The sequence below is a fragment of the Berghia stephanieae genome, chromosome 12 (genome assembly GCF_034508935.2).
Source record: "Berghia stephanieae isolate SIO BIC M18660-M18661 chromosome 12, UCSD_Bste_1.3, whole genome shotgun sequence".
In the NCBI taxonomy this organism is placed as follows: Eukaryota; Metazoa; Mollusca; class Gastropoda; order Nudibranchia; family Aeolidiidae; genus Berghia; species Berghia stephanieae.
The window spans coordinates 12,041,648-12,066,615 of NC_088371.1; the positions used below are offsets into that span (position 1 = coordinate 12,041,648).

At 32.7% G+C, this 24,968-nt stretch overlaps 2 protein-coding genes across 2 annotated transcripts in view; both read right to left on the reverse strand.

The window, feature by feature from the left end:
* Positions 1-964: 964 nt before the first annotated feature.
* LOC144958100 (uncharacterized) lies at positions 965-13,867 on the reverse strand. Its single transcript, XM_078889753.1, has 2 exons — positions 13,400-13,867; positions 965-8,328 (listed from the first exon to the last, which is right to left on the reverse strand). Exon 2 carries the CDS (start codon positions 4,868-4,870, stop codon positions 4,541-4,543), a length of 330 nt encoding a protein of 109 aa, XP_078745879.1. The 5' UTR covers positions 4,871-8,328; positions 13,400-13,867; the 3' UTR covers positions 965-4,540.
* Positions 13,868-21,885: 8,018 nt separating this feature from the next.
* LOC144958101 (DNA-directed primase/polymerase protein-like) overlaps positions 21,886-24,968 on the reverse strand; it is a 43,688-nt gene continuing 40,605 nt past the window's right edge. The window contains exon 15 of the mRNA XM_078889754.1: positions 21,886-24,637. Coding sequence (XP_078745880.1) covers positions 24,411-24,637 — 227 coding nt within the window. The 3' untranslated portion in view covers positions 21,886-24,410. The remainder of the gene's footprint in view (positions 24,638-24,968) is intronic.

The window sequence follows — 24,968 nt, forward strand, 5'->3', positions numbered from 1 at the left end:
TTATTGATTGTATGTGAAACAATTTTAAGGTGATAAACAACCATTTTATGCACAAAAACGATTTCACAAAAAATTGCACCTAATGACCTTTCAAGGGCCGTAACTCTCGTAAATGACACTTGAAAAAACGGTAACACCCGGATTAATACTCAAGATATAGTGCTGTTTCAGAAAAACCATGTGGCGAAAACTCCCCCGGGGGGGGGGGGGGGGGGGGGGGGAAGGGTTTCGCCCACTGGCCCATGCACTAATATAGCAAAATATCTAACAGGGTTTCCTCAAAATGCACATAACTATAGCAAAATATCTAATAGTGTTTCCTCAAAATGCAGATAACTATACTATATTATCATATAGGGTTTCCTCAAAATGCACGGAACAATAGCAAAATATGTAACACAGTTTCCTCAAAATGCACAGAATTATAGCAGAATATATAATAGGGTTCCTCAAAATGCACAGAACTATAGCAGAATATATAATAGTAATAGGTGTTTCCTCAAAATGCATGGGACTATAGCAATATACCTAATAAGGTTTCCTCAAAATGCATGGAACTATAGCAAAATACCCAATATAGACTTTCCACAAAATGCATAGAATTATAGCATAATATATAATAATAATAGGGTTTCCTCAAAATGCAACCGAACTATAGCATATTATCTAGTACGGTTTACTCACAATGCACATAGATCTAGGAAAGACATTTTTTACATTTGATGTAAATTGAACAAAAATATGTGAGTGATAATGTAAATAGACAATCCCGTAAAACAATGATATAATGCCTTCTTAAAATTTGGACAGAAAATGTTTTGGCCTCTAACTTGTGAAAAACTGTTACCCCAAGATTTCTTCATGTTGATGATAATCGTGTTTGAAAAAAAAAACCCCAAAAAACTTGCATGAGCAAATTCTCACTTTCTTCTTTTGAAAAACAAAACAAAACAAAAACCATTCGTTTATTTATCTGATTTAATTTTCTTTCTCAATTCAACAATTGCAGATAAAACATAATATTCAACATACTCGGACATTTTTTCCCCAATAAGAAATAGATGTATAAAAATATTTAAAATATAATACAAAATATTGGTCAGGGGTTCGGATAGCTCAGTTGGTACAGCACTCGTTTTATAAGCAAAGAGATAGATCCCTGGTGCAGTCGAGATTTTTTTCCGACTCCTGTTCACCCAGCAGTGATTGGGTGACTGGATCTGTTAGGTATGGCAGAAAGTACCCTTGCAATAGACAATTGTCCTATTCAAAGGGTATCAAATAATTGCCTTTGTCCGTTTCACGCTATAGAAAACGGGATAAAATCCAACTCCATGGGCTAAGTGGCTCTCTAAAGGACTTTCTATAACACATTTGTTAGTACAAGACTGACCTTTTGACAAAAAAAAGTAACTCTTCCGAGCATTTGCATTCCAGGTGCCCTCACCTAGGCATTTCATGAAGGATTATAGATAACCTATTACTATTAATGTGCGTAAATAGCCTTTTCTAAGGACTCAACTATGCGCCAAGTGAGGTTCGAACCCAGGAACTTCCAATCCGAAAGCGCGTGTCATAATCGACCACAATACCACATAGCCTGAAGTTGTGATGACATATTTATTTAACATTTGCAATTGTTATGGCCTCCAATTTTTGCGCATCTGTAATGTTCTGCGATTTTTTGCATTTTTGGAAAGAAAAAAAAAATAGACACTGCTGAAAAATATATTTTAATTTTTTTTTAAAAGAGAGAGAAAGGGGTTCAAAATAAGAAAAGAAACTGAACAAGTTTATTTTCACCCCTGCTTCACATCCTCTTTCTCACTTGTTGACACTAGGTTGACTTGTTCTAAAGATTCAAAGTTGAGCTTTATTCTTTGTTGGTTTTTTTTAAGGCTATTTTCGACCTCATGGATACGTTTATTCAAAAGAACAACACAAATTCGAGTAAAATTGTTCTTCGTGTCATGGCTAACCAATGCCACAATGATTTTCATCGTGCAAGTTGGTGTTGGACTATGTTAGAAAGTCCCCTGATGAGTGAGACGCTCCAGGAAACATCAGTAGCTTGTTCCATAGGCGAGCTATAGTGAGTCAAAAAGCCGGCTGAGAAGGCGCCTCGCGTGGCAAAACTGTGTCTCAGCGAGGCGAGACAACTTTTTTTGGCGGGTTAAAAAGTGCATGCGTCAATGCAGAATTACCAGTTTGGCAAAAAAAACAAAAAAAACAAACAATTTTAACTGGGTTTGATATTTTGGTATATTGGGATTCTTTTGCTAAAATCACTTAATTTTACCTAAATGATAGATAATTCCTATACAGTATTGACTGCGTGACAAACAATGAGGCTTTTTTCCTTTATTAATTATATGCATTTTTGCAACAACAAAAAAGCGATATCTATGATATTTGTCTTTTTTCCAAAAGAAGTATGACATGTTTTATAAGAATAATCTCACAACCTTGGCATATTTACCCACCCAAGATGGCGAAGGTGTTGGTGTCAAGTATCACTCGGGAGAAAAGACTAATTACCCCTGCTCGGACACAGAGTTTGGACTCTTGAGCAATGGTCAGCTTGATGTATTATCTTCTTGTTATTGTTGTTTATATCTTGTTTAATGCATCCACTCGTTGATTGGCACTATTATTTTAGACGAATACTTTTGCTTTCGCCGTAACCACTTTTAAATGTGAATGGGGACAGAATCAGGACAGAATGAAAAGTCAGAGCAGAGAAACTAATGGAAATCCAACAAAGAAACAGAGAATGCTGGGATTTGGAACAACTGTGTCGAAGGACGTAGGACTAGGACAGCATTCTATTTTGTTAAGGAAGTGGCTAGTCGTACTTAAGGGCGCCTAGACTGGCAGGCTTGCCGTCATTAAGTACAGGGGACAAAGGAGTTTAGCCGTACTTTTTTGACCCCCGGTCGTGTTAAAGGTCCCATTTGGTAAGTCGACCGTGGCACCACTGCCACGCTCGAGTTTTCAGTTTCATTGTTTCAATTTCATTTCGATTGTGACACTCGACAGGCTAGCATTGGTAAAATAAAAAAGTACGCAATAAAAATGGCCATCGCTATTGGGGATAGTTTTTCATCATACGCACAACTGAATAATGCTGTTAAGCAATTGGAAGGTGAAACTGACTCAATTCCCAGGTCTGTTAAACTTGGCTGCTCAGCCCAAATACGAGCTGTCTTGAAGGAGGACAGCGGGACTTGGTCGTTAGTTCTGACCAAGGCAATTCTTGTTCATGACACCCATACTCCATCGAAAGAGGTAGGTACATTGTGTTTATTTCTTCCATTAGTAGGTACAGTCCATGTTGCCTTACTTTAACCAAAGGGAATGGATAACAATAATTAGTGGTCAGAATTCGATACAGTCTTGTAACAATACAATTGGTGTGCTTGAATCCGAAACGTGCCCAATGGATGTGTGATTAAAGACGGCATAGTCTGTACCACAAGAGACAATTTATAACTACTGTACCACAAGAGACAATTTATAACTACTGTACCACAAGAGACAATTTATAACTACTGTACCACAAGAGACAATTTATAACTACTGTACCACAAGAGACAATTTATAACTACTGTACCACAAGAGACAATTTATAACTATTTAAAATGGGTTTTCGTCCCTGTATTCATTTCATAAGGTACCACATGTTTAAGTGACTTGACAGATTGAAGATGAGTTTTGAACCATATACAAAATTTTGCCTCATTCTACAGTCCGTTGAAATGTTTTTTAAAAATTACCCGCGGCTTACATACCGAACGTTTTATTTTGTCTCGCTATCTTCAAGTTGTGAAGTAAATTATATGAACGGGTGAACACTGGTTTAGACATCTTTATTTTTTTGTAAAACATAGTGTTTTGAGTATGGTTCATCTTTAATTTATTTTCTTTTTTTCTTCTTCTTTCTTTTGTTCCTCAGGCTCTCGCTGTATTTCCGGGAGTCGAGAAAGATTGATAAGACGCCTGGAATGGAGCTTCTCCTTGGGTGTCCCAGTGTTTCTGACAAGGACATTGTCGAAGTAGTACAACACGAACAAGGAAAGAATGTTTTAACAAAGGACGTATATAATTTCAGGCAGAAACACCTGGGCCCCAAGGCATCAGATTCGTCTTCTGTGGAGTCTAGTCTCAAGTCCATTGTGGACAGTGGTGGAAGGGTAGAATTCACTATGGACTTGGAGGGACGCTTGGTATATTTGTCTTATGTGACAAAGGAAATGATGGCCCTGGCCAATATGTATGGCGAAGTTCTTGTGATGGACGTGACTTACAAGACAAAACCCGTCTTTTGGATGCTGGGGTTCATTTTCCTGGTTTTTTGTCTTCCTCTGTTTGTAGTTCTTGTCGGTTGGGCAGGACCCCTGAAGTAAATACACAACTGTTGAGCTCTTATCCAAAAAAATCAGTTCTTTCATGTCTCTGTTGGGAGATCTGGACTTTGAAGACAAATATCTTCAATTGTCCAGTCTCTTTTCTTCTGGGACAGGTGATGGTTCATCCCAACCTATTGATATTTCCTCTTCACCCCTTCTACAGGATGGCTCGTCCCAACCTCTAGTTTCTTCTGCACCTCTTCTTCAGGATGGTTCGTCTCAGTCTCAGCCTCTAGTATCCTCTTCACCCCTTCTTCAGGATGGTTCGTCTCAGTCTCAGCCTCGAGTATCCTCTTCACCCCTTCTTCAGGATGGTTCGTCTCAGCCTCTAGTATCCTCTTCACCCCTTCTTCAGGATGGTTCTTCTCAGCCTCAGCCTCTAGTATCCTCTTCACCCCTTCTTCAGGATGGTTTGTCTCAGCCTCAGCCTCTAGTCGTTTCTTCTTCTGACCCTGCTCCATTTGGTCAGGTTGTTCTGCAGCCTGTGCGTGTGAAAGGTCGGCCAAAAAATCGCCAGACTTTCACACGTCGCAAAAGAAAAGCCCGGGGTTTGAAGATGTTTTCTGAGTTGTCTTCTTCTGAGCAGTGCTCTCTCCTTCTTAAGGGTTCTGTCCGTGAGGTTCGTGACGATGGACTGTATTCATCTTGTGATGTCCGAGATGTAGTATCTCTCTCCTCTTCTTGTTTATCATGATTTTTCTGTTATTCATGGCCATTTTGATTCTGATGGCTTATGTATTCTTATGTCCCGGGTCAATCATAAGCGAGAAGACAATATTTTCCGTTGTGAAACTTGTGGTGATTTGGATGATGGTGAGTTGAAGATGATCCAATGCGAAGGTTGTTGCAACTGGTTTCACTTCAGTTGTGTTGGCTATCGTAGCCACTACAATGTGAAGAAATGGTTTTGTGTTGATTGTTTTTAAATTTCAAAGATTGATCCTGAATTTGAATCACAGATTGTACATGGCTATAACAAGACATGTAAATAATCTGAAGTGACATATGACTCAAAATACATGTACACAGGTCATATAAGTAACAAACAGAATATTTTTTGTAAGTTGTATTGCGACTGACTTTAATATCGAAAACATATTAACTTTCATTTCAAGTTTGAAGAAGAAACGGGTCCTTGTTTTCAATTATAAATAATGATGGAAATAGTTTTTAAAATTTTAAAGTCATAGTTTATACATCTAACTTTTGTTAGAAGCAAAACGAAATGTTACTTTTAAATGAAAACTGTTGGGTTTCCTTACCTCGTTTGATCCATTGTAAGAGATAGAGTAAAACCTTTGTGTCTCCAAGACACCACTTTCGCTCACTAGAACATCAAAAAACTGTAGTCACCAAATGTAAGTTGGATTTTGATCTATTGTGTTGCCCTTGCTGATTATGCTTTTCCTGTCATTGTGTTTTCCACCTTATGCCTTCTGTTTTTATGTTTCCTTCAATATGATATGCATTTCTTATGTGTTCATATGGTGTACACTGCATTTCATTTTTTGTTGTTGTTGAAATAAATTGTATTCACTGCCAGTGGTGGCAGGTAATGGTATCCTACTACTTGTTCATTGTATTTTACTTACTCAGTTCCTATCTCCAGTGCTATTACCCACTGCATATATCCACCAGTGCTATTGGTCATTGAGAACCTACGCCACCTGAGTGATAAGCCATTGAGTCCCTACCCCACCAATGTTGGCGACGGTGATGGAATCCGTCGTTCATACCTCCTCTATGAACAAGGCTTTGCTTCATCAGATAGAAGAGGAGAAGGAACAAAAAGCCGAACGAAAAACAACTCAGCATCGTCGATGGATTCCTCACTACGCTGAAAATGTCATCCCTCATTACGAGGATGCCTCTTTTCAGTCACATTTTAGAATGAAAAGATGAACGTTTGAGGTGAGTTTAGGTCATGAAGTTCTCTAGTATTGACGACGGTGATGGAATCTGTCGTTCATACCTCCTCTATGAACAAGGCTTTGCTTCGTCAGATAGAAGAGGAGGAACACGTCAAGCAAAATAAACCACAATCTTTCAACAAAGAAACTTCTCCTGCGCTGTTCCTCAAAATCAAAATGTAGAAAGGCTGCTACCTGTCATACCACTGACCAAAGATAATTTGGAACAATTTTTGGAGTTTAGATTTTAGCCAAAGATCGCTTTTTTAAGATGATCACCTCAAAATTGAAATACAAAAAACTGGAAAGGGAAGCAAGACAAAGTCAGTTACATACAGCCTTTTCAATGAAAATGGTAGTAACGTTTCTGTTTGTAAATCCATGTTTATGTCATTGGGCATGAAAACAGATGGCATCATCACAAGCTTTCTGGCAAGGAAAATTAGATCACAGGACATAGCAGCTTTAATTGAAGATGGTAGTGGGAAAGGACAGCCAACAAATAAACGATCATGACATGATAATCGATCACATCAACTCTTACAAGCCATCAACAAGCGACTATCATCAAGAACGTGCCCCTAATAGGAGATACCTGGACTGTTGCTTGTCAATCTCAGAAATGTATAACGATTTTAAAAGTAATGAAGGACAGGAATGTTACGAGACATACAGAGCCATATTTGAAAAGCAAAAAATATCTTTTGGTTACCGACGTTTGAGAGATTTGTGGTGTCTTCAAATTTCACAATGAAAATGACAGTGAGAGTCAAATCTACCTGCTGAGTGTGACATTTGCCTTGGGAAAGTTATTTACAACGACCACATAAGGAGGGTGAATGAGGCCAGAAAAGAGTATAGGTCCATGTCAAGTGGAAGTAGTGGGGACACAGATGTCTTTGCTGCAGATAAGCAAAAAAAAATCATCCTATTACCAAGATGACTACAAAGCAGCAATTTTTGGCCCCGACCTAGTAATTTTATGGCATGAGGCGATTGGTGGGAGAAATGCAGCAGATGTGGCGTAAGCCTACATGAAGGCAATGGAATCCTCAGATAAAGACCATATTGTTTTCTGGGCAGACAACTGCGCAGCACAGAATAAAAATTGGACATTGTATATTGCCATGGCTGCTTGCATGAAAGAAGAATGGGCACCACTTTCAGTTACAATAAAATACCCAGAACAGGGACACACTTTTATGAAAGCGGACAGCATACGTGGAGCAATTAGCAATAAAATGAAGAAGGAGAAGGAAATCATAACCTTTGATGATTTCACAGCCTATACCAAAAATCCACCAAGACAGTTAATACAATTCAGTGATTTTTTATGAATTCCGGGCTCATAACAGAGCAAAGTCCAATAAAAATGTAAAACTGCCAAAGCTGAAGGAAGTTGTTGAGGTGAAGTTTTGCAAAGGAAAGCAAACACATTTTTGTAAAGAACATTCCTTTACTTTAGAAGAAAGAGAAATTGAGTTCGTGAAGCAATCGATGTCAAACAATTTGGTTTTGCCATCGAATGTAAATCAAGCAAGGGGATTGCCTCTCACAAAAAAAGAAGGTATTCTGACTCTGGTGAAAGCCACCACGAGTGTATAGATAATCTTCCTTTTTGCTCTATCACGCTATTATCTTTTCAAATTTACATACTAGAGAGAGAGAGAGAGAGAGAAAGAAAGAGAGAGAGAGAGAACAAAAGATAGAAATACTATGTTTAACATTACCGCTTCAGAGTTCTATAATGGGGAGCCCGCAACTTGCTACATGTTACTATGTTTTCCCCCCTGTATGTTATGAGGTAGAATCTAGTAATTCCTATTTTCTTTGTAAATAATTAGTTTTTTATTTTAAAACAGTAACAGTTATGGCACATAGCTATATTGTTTGATGTGAATATATAATATTTGTTAATAGAGCATGCTAATACTAATACTGATACTTATTTGAGTTTTGTTGATTATCTCATAATCATAAGTAGCTTTGGACTAGTCATTAGATTTTACCTTTAAGTACTTGCTAACTTAATTAATAATTAATACAATATACTACCATTTAACTATAAGTTTACTAATTAATTACTTTGAGGTATACTCTTACCTAATAAATATACTACTACCTAATAACATAATATTTTCACCTAACAATTTTTAACTAAGTAGCTTTACGATTATTAAGTTTAACTAACAGATTAATACTAAGTTATTAAGTACTAACTTTTAAGTAATTTTACAATATATTTTACCTTAGGAATACTTATCCTTAAATAATAAATGGAATCACCCTACTATGCTAAATTTAGACTTATAAATTTACTTGAAGTAACTTGAACATTATCAAAAGAGTTAACTACAATTACTATACTATCCAATATTCGACTATGGTAGCTGTAGGTAGAATGTAACTATATGATATTAATTAACCTAATAGTACTATTACTTGTAGTGACAGTATGTTGTAGAATTAACTACTACTATCATTATAACAAATAGTTTAAATACACTTCTAACGTATACTTGTACTTAAATATTAGTTTATAATCCCTCTTTAATTAATACTGTATGTTTAATCTAGTATTTATATAATATACTTGGATAATACTAGCCTAACTTAATAATGTTAAATACTACAATAATTTTGGATAAGTATGCATTTAATCATAATACTGCTTACTAATTTATCAAGTTAAGTGTAACATATACATTAGATTCTAATAATATAACTTTATCTATAAATTACATGAGTTAATCTGTATTTAAAATTAGTTCTAATCTTAATACTTAGTATACATCTAATATTTACTGAAGTAACTTCTACAATAAACTTAGTTTAATACATTATGAAGAGTTTGACTATTTACTTGAATGAACTCATCTACTAAATTAAAAAGTATACTTTCCTACTTTCTAATTTAAGCTTGACTACTATTAATTTAACTTTGAAATACTACCTACCCTTTAATAATATCTTTGACTACCTAATTTCTTGAAGTACTTGCTAACATTAATTAACTTATAAATACTACTAACTTAATATAAATAGTTTAAATACCCTAATGTTTAAGTAAGTACTTTGGACTACCATTATAACCATTAGGTAATATCTACATAATAAAACTACTAATACCTAATGTTTTAATCATTGTTTGACCTATTTTTACCTTAGAATACCATAACATAATAATCAAATACTAACTAACTACTATTTAATTAAATTGTTATTTGTTTACTGAGTAACTATTATAAATAATTTCAATTACATAATGTTTAATAATATTTTATTTTATGACTAGTAACATAATAAAATTTACAATATACCCCTAACTTTCTATTAGTAGCTTTGAATTAGTTTACCTTTGGAGTAATACTGTCTACTTAATAAATAATTCTACTCCCTAATGTTTCATAATACTTGACTCTTAATTTTATGAAGTAGATATGCATACATTAAACATAATTTAATTCCTAATTTTTACAATAGTTTACTATTTAATTCTTAGTAATACTACTAATTAATAACAATGTTTCTAATCTACTTATATCATGTTTACTTAGTAATATTACCTTGAAATAATTACTAACATTCATAATGACATATATTTATATATACTTAATCATATTACATTACTAACTTTACTAATATATATATGAAAACTACCTAACTTAATATACTGACACTATTTTATTAAGTACTTGATACTTAATACATATATTTCAATTACTAATTTTACATCTTATTTATTCTTGATAGTATCTATACCTAATAATATGTCTACATTACTCTTCTAATCTAGTCTGATTATTGATTACTTTAAGTATACATACAAATAACAATGTTCTAACCTACTGTTTTAATTACTTGGATATATGTTACCTAATAATATTCTACTAAATATATCTAACTACTATGTTAATATGTGACTGTATTTTACTTGAGTATACTCTACATAATAATATTTTACTACTCTTAATTTTAATTAAGTATTTGATCTATTTTACTTGATATATCTATACATTAATAAATTTTACATATTACTTAACATACTTATATATATTTACTAATCTACTCATACATTAACAATAATTCATAATACTACTCTAATGTTTCTAATCGTAAGTATTTGCTAGTCATTAGATTTTACTTGAAGTAACTATGCACTCTAATAACAATATTAATCTAAATACTACTAATTTTCTATGAAGTAGCTTTGCTAGTCATTAATTACTTATGGAGTAACTACGCTCTACTTAATAAAATAATAGTTCTAAATTACCCCTAACTTTAACTAATAGTTTACATATTAATTTTCCTGAAGGTAAACTGTATACATTAATACTTTAATATCTACATCTACCCTAAGTTTACTACATTAATTTTTGATATCTAATCTTACTTTAGGTATTAACTTAAGTTATTAATAAAACAATATATTTTACAATACTACCTAACTTTATATTTGACTACATTAGTTTTCCTTGAGTTAGATTTACCTTAAAAAATAATATTCTCTACTACCTAAACTTTTACTAATATACATCTAATTTTCTTTGAAGTAGACTATGCTACATTATAACATAAGTTACATACTACCCTAATTAAATGTTAAATATACATAATTTTTAACGAAGTAGTACTATATTTAAATAAAGTTTACATCTCCCCTAATTTAATAAGTAGCTTTACTACCATTAGTTTACGGAAGTAGCTTGCTACTAATTATTAAAATAATTCTCACTACCTAAGCTAATTAGTTTACTATCATATTTTACTTAATAGTTACTCTATCATTTAATAACTACTACTACCATTAACTATGTTTAATCTCTAATTTTACTATATATTTACATTAACTAATGTCTAACTACTATACAATATAGTCTTTAACCCAAGTTCTAAGTAATACTAATTATAATTGTTAAATCACTACTTTCAATATAGTTTACATATACTAACTTTATAACTTTACATAATAATTATTTAAATAACCCTACGTTCTAACAAGTAGTTTGACTATCATAATTTTTTTGAAGATACTGACTCATTACATTATTTAATATACCTACTTCTACCCTAATTTCTAATAGTTATTACCCTTAGATTTTACTTAATAACTATATAATTACCTAATAATAATAGTTTACATATACAATAGTTTCAATATACTAATGTCTGTAATACTTATAGTTCTAATTACCTTGTTAACAAATTTACATATATTTACTTACCTAACTTCTATTAATGTATATTACTAGTCTAATTTACCTTTAAGGTACTACTCTCTATTAACAATAATAGTTACAATACTACCCAATTTTAATTAATACTTTGACTAATATTTACCTTTGAAGGTAACTAGTTATACATTAAAATAATATTCTACAATACTACTAACTTTTCTATCAATACTTACTACGTTTTATGTAAGTAGACTTGACTATCATATAGTTTACCTTAAGTAACTTATTCTACATTAATACATAATGTTTTACAATCTAACTATGTTTCTAATCTTAATACTTTGGAAGTCATTACATTTACCTTTAATAACTATGTCTACAAAAAATAATGTTCTACAATACCTACTTTTCTAATTTACTTTGGAAGTATTAGATTTTACCTTGAAGTAGATATGCTCTACATTATAACAAAATGTTTCATATACTACTGTCAATGTATACTTTGGAAGTATTAGATTACCTTAATAATATGTCTACATTAATACAATATGTTTATATACCCTACTGTTCTAATTATACTTTGGAAGTATAGATTACCTTTAATACTATGTTCCATAATAACATAATAGTTCTATCTAATGTTTCTAGTAGTCTTTGGAATCATTAGTACTTAGTACATTTACTACAATACTAATGTTACTATCCTAAGTTTCTAATCTAAGTAGTTACTGTCATTATTTACTGAAGTACATACTACCTTATATAATGTTTATTATAACTGTTTTACTAGAGTGGATATTATTACCTTAATAATATTACTACTACAATTTCTAATCTAACTTTTATCTGTACTTTGATAGTATATTACTAGTAGAATCTACCATTAACAATATAGTTCTAATACCTAAGTTAGTATACTTTAATCATAGTTTTACTATACTAGTCTATATACATAATAGTTATTACTAATATATCTATCTTATTACCTAATGATTCACATAACTAATTTTCTAATTAATAGTTGACTAGTCATTGATTTTACTTAGTTGTACTACCATAAACAAATAGTCTATATACCTAGTTTTAACGAGTAGCTTGACTGTCTATTCTGGAGTACTACTTACTATACAATATATCACATAACCATTTACTAGTAGCTTTGATACTTATTACTGAGTGACATTACACTAAACATAATATTTACTACTAATTTTTTTAGATGATTAATACTTAGTATACTCTACTATCATATAGTTTCAATATACCTATTCTAATATAGTATATATTAGTTACTTGATATGCTCTCTAATAACAAAGTAATACCAATGTTCTACATCTTGATGTCATTGTTACTTTGAAGTATAGTATACTATCATAATTTTTTTTTTGTTCTTAATACTCCTAATATCTAACTATAAAGTAGTTGATATCATATTACTTTGAGGAACTGACTACTTAAAATAATATTACATACCCACTTAATGTAAGTAGTGGATTCTTAGTTTTACTTATAATACACTACATATATATGTTTACTACCAATTTGAAGTAGCTTCTATCATGATTTACTTTAAGTACTTATCTAACATATATTTACATATACTATGTTTTAATTAATATTAGTATATTTTGAAGTAGTTACTTATAAGACTACTCCTTGTTAATATACTTGATATTATTATTGAAGTACGCTCACATTATGTTCTACTACCATGTTATTATATTGGATAATGTTACCTAATAATAGTCATATACAATTTATCTGTACTAGACTATTAATTTTACCTTAAGTAACTATGTCTATATATACCATATACAATTTTATATCTAATATATTCTTGAGTGTTATCCCTAACTGTTTCTAATCGTAAGTAGCTTTGGACTAGTCATTAGATTTTACCTTTGGAAGGTAGACTACTGCTACTACCATTAATAACAATAATAGTTCTACAATACTACCCCTAACTGTTTCTAATCGTAAGTAGCTTTGGACTAGTCATTAGATTTTACCTTTGGAAGGTAGACTACTGCTACTACCATTAATAACAATAATAGTTCTACAATACTACCCCTAACTGTTTCTAATCGTAAGTAGCTTTGGACTAGTCATTAGATTTTACCTTTGGAAGGTAGACTACTGCTACTACCATTAATAACAATAATAGTTCTACAATACTACCCCTAACTGTTTCTAATCGTAAGTAGCTTTGGACTAGTCATTAGATTTTACCTTTGGAAGGTAGACTACTGCTACTACCATTAATAACAATAATAGTTCTACAATACTACCCCTAACTGTTTCTAATCGTAAGTAGCTTTGGACTAGTCATTAGATTTTACCTTTGGAAGGTAGACTACTGCTACTACCATTAATAACAATAATAGTTCTACAATCTACTACCCCTAACTGTTTCTAATCGTAAGTAGCTTTGGACTAGTCATTAGATTTTACCTTTGGAAGGTAGACTACTGCTACTACCATTAATAACAATAATAGTTCTACAATACTACCCCTAACTGTTTCTAATCGTAAGTAGCTTTGGACTAGTCATTAATTTTACCTTTGGAAGGTAGACTACTGGCTACTACCATTAATAACAATAATAGTTCTACAATACTACCCCTAACTGTTTCTAATCGTAAGTAGCTTTGGACTAGTCATTAGATTTTACCTTTGGAAGGTAGACTACTGCTACTACCATTAATAACAATAATAGTTCTACAATACTACCCCTAACTGTTTCTAATCGTAAGTAGCTTTGGACTAGTCATTAGATTTTACCTTTGGAAGGTAGACTACTGCTACTACCATTAATAACAATAATAGTTCTACAATACTACCCCTAACTGTTTCTAATCGTAAGTAGCTTTGGACTAGTCATTAGGATTTTACCTTTGGAAGGTAGACTACTGCTACTACCATTAATAACAATAATAGTTCTACAATACTACCCCTAACTGTTTCTAATCGTAAGTAGCTTTGGACTAGTCATTAGATTTTACCTTTGGAAGGTAGACTACTGCTACTACCATTAATAACAATAATAGTTCTACAATACTACCCCTAACTGTTTCTAATCGTAAGTAGCTTTGGACTAGTCATTAGATTTTACCTTTGGAAGGTAGACTACTGCTACTACCATTAATAACAATAATAGTTCTACAATACTACCCCTAACTGTTTCTAATCGTAAGTAGCTTTGGACTAGTCATTAGATTTTACCTTTGGAAGGTAGACTACTGCTACTACCATTAATAACAATAATAGTTCTACAATACTACCCCTAACTGTTTCTAATCGTAAGTAGCTTTGGACTAGTCATTAGATTTTACCTTTGGAAGGTAGACTACTGCTACTACCATTAATAACAATAATAGTTCTACAATACTACCCCTAACTGTTTCTAATCGTAAGTAGCTTTGGACTAGTCATTAGGTTTTACCTTTGGAAGGTAGACTACTGCTACTACCATTAATAACAATAATAGTTCTACAATACTACCCCTAACTGTTTCTAATCGTAAGTAGCTTTGGACTAGTCATTAGATTTTACCTTGGAAGGTAGACTACTGCTACTACCATTAATAACAATAATAGTTCTACAATACTACCCCTAACTGTTTCTAATCGTAAGTAGCTTTGGACTAGTCATTAGATTTTACCTTTGGAAGGTAGACTACTGCTACTACCATTAATAACAATAATAGTTCTACAATACTACCCCTAACTGTTTCTAATCGTAAGTAGCTTTGGACTAGTCATTAGATTTTACCTTTGGAAGGTAGACTACGGCTACTACCATTAATAACAATAATAGTTCTACAATACTACCCCTAACTGTTTCTAATCGTAAGTAGCTTTGGACTAGTCATTAGGTTTTACCTTTGGAAGGTAGACTACTGCTACTACCATTAATAACAATAATAGTTCTACAATGCTACCCCTAACTGTTTCTAATCGTAAGTAGCTTTGGACTAGTCATTAGATTTTACCTTTGGAAGGTAGACTACTGCTACTACCATTAATAACAATAATAGTTCTACAATACTACCCCTAACTGTTTCTAATCGTAAGTAGCTTTGGACTAGTCATTAGATTTTACCTTTGGAAGGTAGACTACTGCTACTACCATTAATAACAATAATAGTTCTACAATACTACCCCTAACTGTTTCTAATCGTAAGTAGCTTTGGACTAGTCATTAGATTTTACCTTTGGAAGGTAGACTACTGCTACTACCATTAATAACAATAATAGTTCTACAATACTACCCCTAACTGTTTCTAATCGTAAGTAGCTTTGGACTAGTCATTAGATTTTACCTTTGGAAGGTAGACTACTGCTACTACCATTAATAACAATAATAGTTATACTCCTACCCCTAACTGTTTCTAATACTTTATTCCAATTCCATTTTATCAATATGTATTCCAGTTTAGTCGCAATTTTATTCTATTTTACACTCTATATAGTACATATGACACATCCTCCATTTTAGATGTTTTTCTGAATTGCACACCTTTTATCAATATTTATTGTCATAATATTTTAATTCGTACTTCCTTACAAAGGGGCATTCTACTTTCTCTCCCATCATTGTTTTTTTGTTTATTCACCTTAACTACGCCATTCACACATATCTCAATCGTCCTTAGTGTTTCATTCATTGTGTTTTGTTGATAAAGAGGAAACCCGAAATATCCACATTATCTGTTTTCGTCTAATAAATTGAAGCTTACTTGGTGATTGATGGTTTACATCTCATTGAAATGCAAGGATATTTTGTAAACAGGTTTGTGGTCTTTATAGATAAAAATATTTTATTGTAAAATTGAAAGAATTTAAATTTAAATTCAGAACATTAAATAAATAAGTTTCTTTGATTAAAAACAATCCACTTGAAATACATTTTTCATAGCAATTTTTAAGATATGATAGATTCTGTTAATATGCTGAATACAAGTTATCAAAATTTTCATAAATTGCAATATGTCAAAGATTATTTTTAAACTTGTTTGTTTTGACATGAAATGTCATTTTTACATAAATTTTTTTGTATGTTTTGGAATTACATTTTTGCGGTTGAGATATTACGAAATAGAAATGATAGTTTTTAAATGTGAAACCTTAATCTTTCAAATTTAATTTCAGAGTAATAAACAAAATTTGATATCAAGTAAATCGAGTGTATCTGTTTTTTACAAAATAATATTCTCTTTAGATGAACCAATAACAGCAACAAATATGATATGCAAAATTGAAAGAATAAAATTTTACATTCTGAACAAAAAACAGCAGAAAAATTAAAAAAGAAATTAATGGATTCAATTTAACTACAATATATCTTTATACTATATCATTTTGACTATTTTCATTATTCAGTGCAACATGCATTCGAAAAATTCACGGGTTCAACAAACAAGGACAAAATTCCTCAATTATGTCCTTATTTGCTTAGTAAATTTTTCATGGCATCCATGAACTATCACAATTTTGACAACCTAAACTGAGCAAAGAGAGATAGGGAAGGCAAAGCAAGTTGCATTGTTGCGTACCCTTTGAAACTCATAGCCTGAGATTTAATATTTTCGGATGTATGTGTGTAGGCGTGTTAGTGTGTGTGCTATGTGAGTTTGGACAGGAAGGACAGTGCGAAGATCCTAGTAAACAACTTAATAAAATGCACAACCATGAGTTATATGCAGTTTGTTTCGTTTCGAGATTTAAATTCCCATAGAAAATTACCACAATTGTTATGATTAGAGATGAGTCAAGTGAGCACATTATTTTTAAAATTGTACAGAATACAAAAATTATTGTTTCTCTCACAGCTAGACATATTTGAGAGGTATGCAAAACAAAGGAAGCTCAATGAAGCAGAAAAGAGAAAGGCAGAGTAACTTATCAAGCTAAATATACCTCCTGAAGACCTGAGATGAGAAATGGTTCGATTGACAGGAAAGCGTGTGATCATGCAAGATGTTCACAACATCAAGAAAGCTGTGCATCAGAAAGTAAGCCATTTCATTATTCTCATTTGTTTACAGTGCAACCGCTCTGCTACCACATTGTTGGCACCGGAAATAATGTTATACAAAGAGTTGTCACAGCAACCAAAAATTCCTTTCGGTGAGATCCTAATCCTATGATTGCAACTGGACTGGACTTTTATGACTGTACATTTTTGTTAATGAGAGATATAAAGAGATGGAATATTGGTCTTGTGTCTGATTTCGGAATCAATGAAGATAATGTTCTTCGGTATGTGTTTGTGCAGTCAACAGAAATGAGGCAAACTTTCAAGAAATTTTCTGAGCATGTTCTAGTTGACTGTACATATTTTGTTAATGACAGAGATATGCCATTGCTCTCAATATTAGTTGTCGATGGCAACTCGAGAAGTAGATTGTGTGGATTTACATTGATTACTAATGAAAGTTCATCAATACTTATTGAGATTTTCAATTAATTTAAGGAGCACAATCCGGACTCTTCTTTAGTAAAAACTTTCATTGTTGATAAAGATTTAAATGAGGTGGCGAGATTGGAAGAAGTATTTCCTGACACCTTATGTGAATTATGCTTATTGCACGTAAAGAAGGCCTTCAAAAAAAAATATTGATAGGCACCCCTTGATATATGCATAAAGAAAATCTTTTTTCTTATGAGAGTTTATTAGAAGAAACTGTTCATTTGAATTTTGTAAATATCACAAAAAAATCACCTTCCCAATTCCCGGAAATTCAAAAACATGTAACAGCTCACGCACTCAAACTTGCTGTCTCATAAGTCCAAAAGGCAGTTAATTATGCTATCAATTATTTAGACTCTGTAGGATATCTGTTTATGCCAAGGATGACATCAATGATTGCCATGAGGTTGATGGTTTGTCTTGTACATGCCATACTTCAACCTCAATGTTATTGCTCTGTAGGAACATAATTGCTATTAATCGAGACAAAGGCGAAGAGCCCCTTTCTCTGTCACTTTTTAATAAGAGATGGAATATTGGTCTTGTGTCTGATTTCGGAATCAATGAAGATAACGTTCTTCGGTATGTGTTTGAGCAGTCAACAGAAATGGGGCAAACGTTCAAGAAATTTCCTGAGCATGCTCTAGTTGACTGTACATATTTTGTTAATGACAGAAATATGCCATTGTTCTCAATAATAGTTGTCGATGGCAACTCCAGGAGTAAATTGCGTGAACTTACAATTGCCTTCACCAGATATTTAAATGATATGAACAAATTTTATGCCCGTTTTGATTCTACCAATAATGAATACGAAATTGAACAGACTAAAAAATTACTGATAGAGCATATGAATGAGGAAGAATTTAGTGAGTGTGAGACAAAGTATATATTTTCTAGACCGAATGAATGGAAGGTGGCTGGACGGATGGTATAAAAGGAAGAATTTTGAAAACCTGTGCAAAACAATTATGTTATATTTATACTTATATTTTTTAATATGCCTTTTTCATGCTGTTCCATCCCTAGTATTTGGAAATCTTCAGAAATAATTCCTGTCCCCAAAAAAGACAAAATAAAATCAATGAATGATCTGAGACCTGTCGCTCTCACATCAATTGTCATGAAATGTTTTGAAAAACTTATTTTGTTACGAATTAAGAACCATGTTCGACCTCTTTTGGACTCTTATCAATTTGCCTACCAAAGTAAACGCAGTGTAGAAGATGCCTTCCTAGTTTTTACAAAAAATATCTACAAACATTTAGACACTCCTAAAAGCTACTGCAGAATTCTTTTTGTTGATTTTTCATCCGCATTTAATACATTTCAGCCCCACCTCCTTGCTCATAAACTTTCTACTTTTAAAATTAATCCTTATATCATCTCCTGGGTGCAAGACTTCCTTACAAATAGAACACAATATATACAAGTAAGAGGAGATGTCTCCAATAACATAACTATAAATACTGGTGCTCCGCAGGGCTGTGTCATCTCTCCCATGCTCTTTATACTTTATACAAACGACTGTAAAAGCGCATATTTAAACATATCCCTTTTAAAATTTGCTGTTGATACAACTCTACAAGGACTTATTACTAATAATGACGAAATAAATTATAAGAAAGAAATAAATAAGTTTGTTTCCTGGTGCGACAATAACCACCTTGAATTGAATGTTAGTAGATACCCAAAACTGACCCCGTCAGCTGACGCGAATCGAGCGACGCCGTGCTCAGTTTGACTGGTCAGCTTTCTTTTCTTCACAACATCGGGCATGGTTAACACTGCTGCAGAAAATGACATATTCGCATGGAAAAATGCATGATCTTTCGAATGGTGCAAACTGCGACTCGCTATGACGATCGAAAGTGGGTTAAAATCCAATTTTTCCCGGAAAAAAACGTGATTTTTTGGTCTTTCAAGATGAAAAAGTGATGTTTTTAGGCGAAATTATGAAATTTTGGCCTTTTATCTCTTTTAATTCGAAAACCGAACGAAGCTTTCTCAGCTTGCCCGTTTCCTCGAAGCAAAATAAAAACGTCACTTTTTCTGTTATCAAGCATTCCGATGATTTCAACAATGGCGGCGCAATCTCCTCCGCCGGCCTTTGACGGGGCATCAATTTCGGCCTCAGATCGGAATCAAATTGACTTGAACAACCTAATCAGTAAGTATAACTGTATTATTTACTAATTTTGTGTTTGTAAACATGAGGTTTTGTTTTTAAATGCGTCTTATTTTGAGACGGAGTTGGGGGAAGATAAGTCTTTGAATGGTTTACATTGTAATGCCCACTTTCTTTTGGGTACTAGCACTGCTTGTGAGAAGGCCTTAACATCCGTTGAGGATTCATTTTCACCCCTTGGTCGTGATAAGTCTTCTGCTTTTGATCGTTTTAAAAGTGATGAATCTGCAACTTGTAGTTTGATTAGAACTGCCTGTGATATTTTAGGACCTCGTGGGGATCAAAAGAATGGATGTAGAGAAGATTGGATTACATTATGTTCAGATTCCTAGCTTCAAAAGTAATCGGTTTAACTGTTTCTTTGAAGCAGCTGCCACTTTGATTTTTCATCGTTAGAAAATAAAGCTATTTTTTACTTCAGATATTTTGGGAGAAAGTTTAAATCTAAAAATTCAGAGTGTTGCCCTCGACATTGATGATGATGTGCTCATGTCTTTTGTTTGTGCCTTAGCATTGTTTTACTTGAAGATCACTGGTCCATATTGGATCCTTATCAACAGTAAAGTTTCATTTGGTGAGTTTCATTTGTATGTGCAAAGAATGTGTGATTGTATTGAGAGTTGGTCCAGTGATCCAAGCTGTATTGTTGATCCTTTGTTTATGTTCATATTTGGAGAATCTTTTATTGTGAAGTGTGTTGCATGGGAGTCTGTGCACCAGTTTGCTTCGGGTGCATGTCACTCTCATGTTATTCAAGCCCTTAAGGTTTTATGTGACCCTACCCTGATTGTTTTGAAACGACAACTATGTGATTTTTTTGCCAGGTGGAATTTTTGTCTCAATTCCGGATTCTGTTTTGGAAGAAGTTAGAAATTGTCCTTTGACAAACTTGATTGGGGAGGGTGCTTTTGGGGACTATGATTCAGATTTGGGGAAAAGAAGAAATGCATCATTTCATAACAGAACATCACTTCACATTGTAAAAAGAAATAAAGCCATAAAATATTTGAATAGCAAGTCAAAGAAGCAACAGGAAGATATACTACATATTGCCAGAAAGAAAGCACCAATGTTTCGAAAGAAGAATAGAGATTGGGACGATGGGGTGAAAAACAAAATTAGAGAAAAGTTTGTGGAAAATCAGCAGAAGAAAATGGACAAGCAAATATCTACTATTAATAAAAATGCTAATATTCTTGAGGGTGTGAAAGATTACGGGAGGCCATGTAAATCTGCAAAGTATGTTGATTTGTTAGTTGTAAGATTGAAGGCAGAAGGCAGATCAAAAGCAAAGATAGTGGATTGCTTAAAAAGAGAAATAAGATACCAAAAGCTTATCGGTGGTGACAAGAAACTGAAATTTGGAACTTAGATTTTATGATTGGTAGTTTGAAGGCTAGTCTCCCAACTTCTAGTTCGTCGGAAAATTAGATGCCCTGTATTTTTCACATTTCTATTTATTGAGTTCATAGAGCGAGTTGGAATGTATGTATAGTTTTATTGTATAATGATAATTTCATATTGCTATTGTAAATACATTTTGTCTTTTGTCATAGTTATATTATTACCCTCAAATTGTAAATAAAATTCATTTTCAAATTGTACATACTTTGCAAAATATATTTAAAGTTTTACTACCTATAATTGTACATATAACTGTTTTTCTTACTATATAAAATGGCCACTGCTATTGAGCATTATTTTGTTTAATGTGAGTTTAGAAGAATTTGTTTTTTTTTGGTATAATTATTCCTATTTGACGTTGGAATATAAACATGCAAAAATCCCCACTCTCTATCATTTTTTTATTATCTTCATCTACTATTATGTTATTGTCATCAATGGAAAGGGGTTGTGATGGGATTTAAAATGATATATTATAGTCATCTGTAACTTCAATGGTTGCAGAGATATTGCCTTTTGATTTTTTTCACTACTACATGCTTATCGTTTATGCTTTAATTTATAAGCAAATTCTGTACTTTGTGACGCTGTACAGATCATTTTAATAGACTAAATATGATTCTATCAGTCTGAGGTTGTTCTCTGCTATTTTTACTGTCAGAATAATACAACATTTGCTGTATTTGCAATCCTATTATTGTTTGATGCTGCCTTAAACTTACTCCGATTTCCCTTATTTTTTAATGAAAATTTGCTAAATGACTTCATTCTAACGGAATAAATTTGTACTTTTTTATTGAAGTACACCATGGGAAAAATTGAGTGTTTTGTATGTTACTTTTGTGTTGGTTTTAATGCCTGAATGGGTTGAGTCTGTATTTTTTTTCTTCAGCTAATCAACAAATCCGGAAATTTTCACTCTGCGGCCGCGCCACACTTTTTAATAATTTTGAAATGTCATAACTTCCTTAATATTTGTCCTAGAGACAAAATTTTGGTATGGTGTTTGTTTCAAAGAGTTCTACACAGCTAACAACTTCAAAATAGCCTCGGGATGAAACAAAAAATTCTGTTTTGGGTACCTAAATGTTAGTAAGACCAAAGAATTAATTATAGACTTTTACGGGAACGAAGAAGAAGAAGAATTATAGACTTTAGAAAAGATAAGAATACAAAAGACAATATTACTATTAAAAATGAAAAAGTAGAGCAGGTCGTAGAATACAAATATCTAGGAGTCACCATGGACAACAAATTACGGTGGGATGTACATACCAGTTATATCAATAGTAAAATTAATCAAAGAATGTACTTTGTATGGAAATTGTCCCAACTCAACATTGAGTACGTTATTTTAATAGAAAGTGTTTTGGTTTTTTGTATTACTGCCTGGGGGGGGGGGGGGGGGGGGGGGGGGGGAAATTGTCTTAGCTCAGCAAAAGCTAATTTTGACAGGACTATTAAAAGAGCTAATAAATTTACTACAGGATCCATGTCTTTTAATGATATCAGAATACTGCTTAAGAAAAATTGGTAATATTTTAGATAATCCAACACATCCTTTAAATCTTCAGATCACTAAGTCGAACAGAAGTGACCAATTGTTGTCTATACGAACAAAAAGTGAAAGACACCTCCTATCCTTTTTACCTTACAGTTGCAGAATTTTTAATAAGGAAAATAATTTATAAATTTTGGTCTACGTCTGTTTTAACTTTGAAACCTTTTCTTTAAAATTACTCCATACCCACAATTTTTAAACATCAATTTATAAAATCACTTACTACAACTTTTCTATTTACCTTTTTATTCTACATTATGTGCCATGCAATTTATACTATGTAATTTTTCTCAGTCAATTTACAATAGTATTATACTATAACTAATTCTTAGCTTTTTACTAATCTTTTTTTTCTTATATGTTGACATCAATATACCTTTTCTAGATATTTATATCTTTACAATTATATAATCTGTATGTCCATTGAAATTTATACTATGTAATTATTCTTAGAGCCTACAATATTATTACACTATACCTATTACCAAATTTTACTTTACCACATTATATTTACGTATATAATGTTTATGTATGTATCATTGTCGGCATTTTATTCATCTGTACAAAAATTTCCTTTTGGAAGAATAAAGTACATTATTATTATTATTATTATTATTATATCACCTGAATTCCTCGAATGCCTTGTGAGGGAATATAAATAAACTCAATCTCTTCCATCCGCCAGCTCTTCGCTGGTGGAGAAAAAGTTTGCTGAGCATGGTTTTTCATTTTCAGACTCCAATCATATGGAATTCTTTACCACCAAAAGCCTGTCAATGTGAAAGTCTGCCAGTCGTTTTCATTCTGCTTATCGTGATTCTATGTTAATTTTGAACAAGATACAAGTGTGACTGTTGTGGTGAATCTGTAGTCGAATGAATGAACTTGTGTGATACCTAATACCATTGTAAAGCGATTAGAGCACTTATTGTGGATACTAGCGCTATATTAAATAATAATAACAATACAAAATATTAATTGTATGCCTTTTCATAAATGATCCAGTTGTATGCATCAATATTAAACTTTTTTGTCTCATTAAATCAACAAAAAATCACTCCATACCATGGGCATTTCATAGCCACAGGTAGTGGGTTAAGTAACTCACGTCTAATGGGAATAATTTGGCCATGATACTTCTTCCACAACATATCTGGCCACACTCATGTAACATCATGGCGTAAAATGGAAGGGCGTGAGCTCGGCTGGTCGCTGGTTTGAAAAATTTCTATATTTGGCATGGAAATATGATCCACAAAATTTACTTCCGTCGGACACAAATCAGGTCATAATCCGAGTTCCCCTACAGTCTGTAACATTTCAATATCCTCCACAGCCGTCAACAGAATGTCCTCTTCTGAGCTGTACTCTTTTTCTTCCTGCTCAAGTTCATTTCCTTCAGATAGGGTAGGTTGAGTAGTTGTGGATTCCGATGGCACAGTGAGGCTTTTTTCTTGACAATCATCTATATCCAGTAAATACCCAGGTAGTATACAATCAGGTAATTTCACCTCTGTAAGAGGATTAAAAAAAAACACAAGAAAATCCGATGTTGTGAGTTTTTGTGTATGAGAGAGATAGATAGATAGATAGAGAGAGAGAGAGAGAGAGAGAGAGAGAGAGAGAGAGAGAGAGAGAGAGAGAGAGAGAGAGAGAGAGAGAGTAGTAGTAGTAGTAGTATAGATTGAATATACTGGAATGTATTTAGTTTTTTATTTTTTTTATTTTTTTAATTTTTTTTGTTTTTTTTGTTTGTTGCTTTAGGTCTCTTCCAACACAATTGAGGTTATATGAGAGACCGCTGAAACAAAAAAACAAGCAATCTAACAAAAATAGTACAAATG

Bases quoted from the DNA above. Each gene is read 5' to 3' on its own strand.
- LOC144958100 (XM_078889753.1), bottom strand. From the start codon at position 4,870: ATGGAGCAGGGTCAGAAGAAGAAACGACTAGAGGCTGAGGCTGAGACA.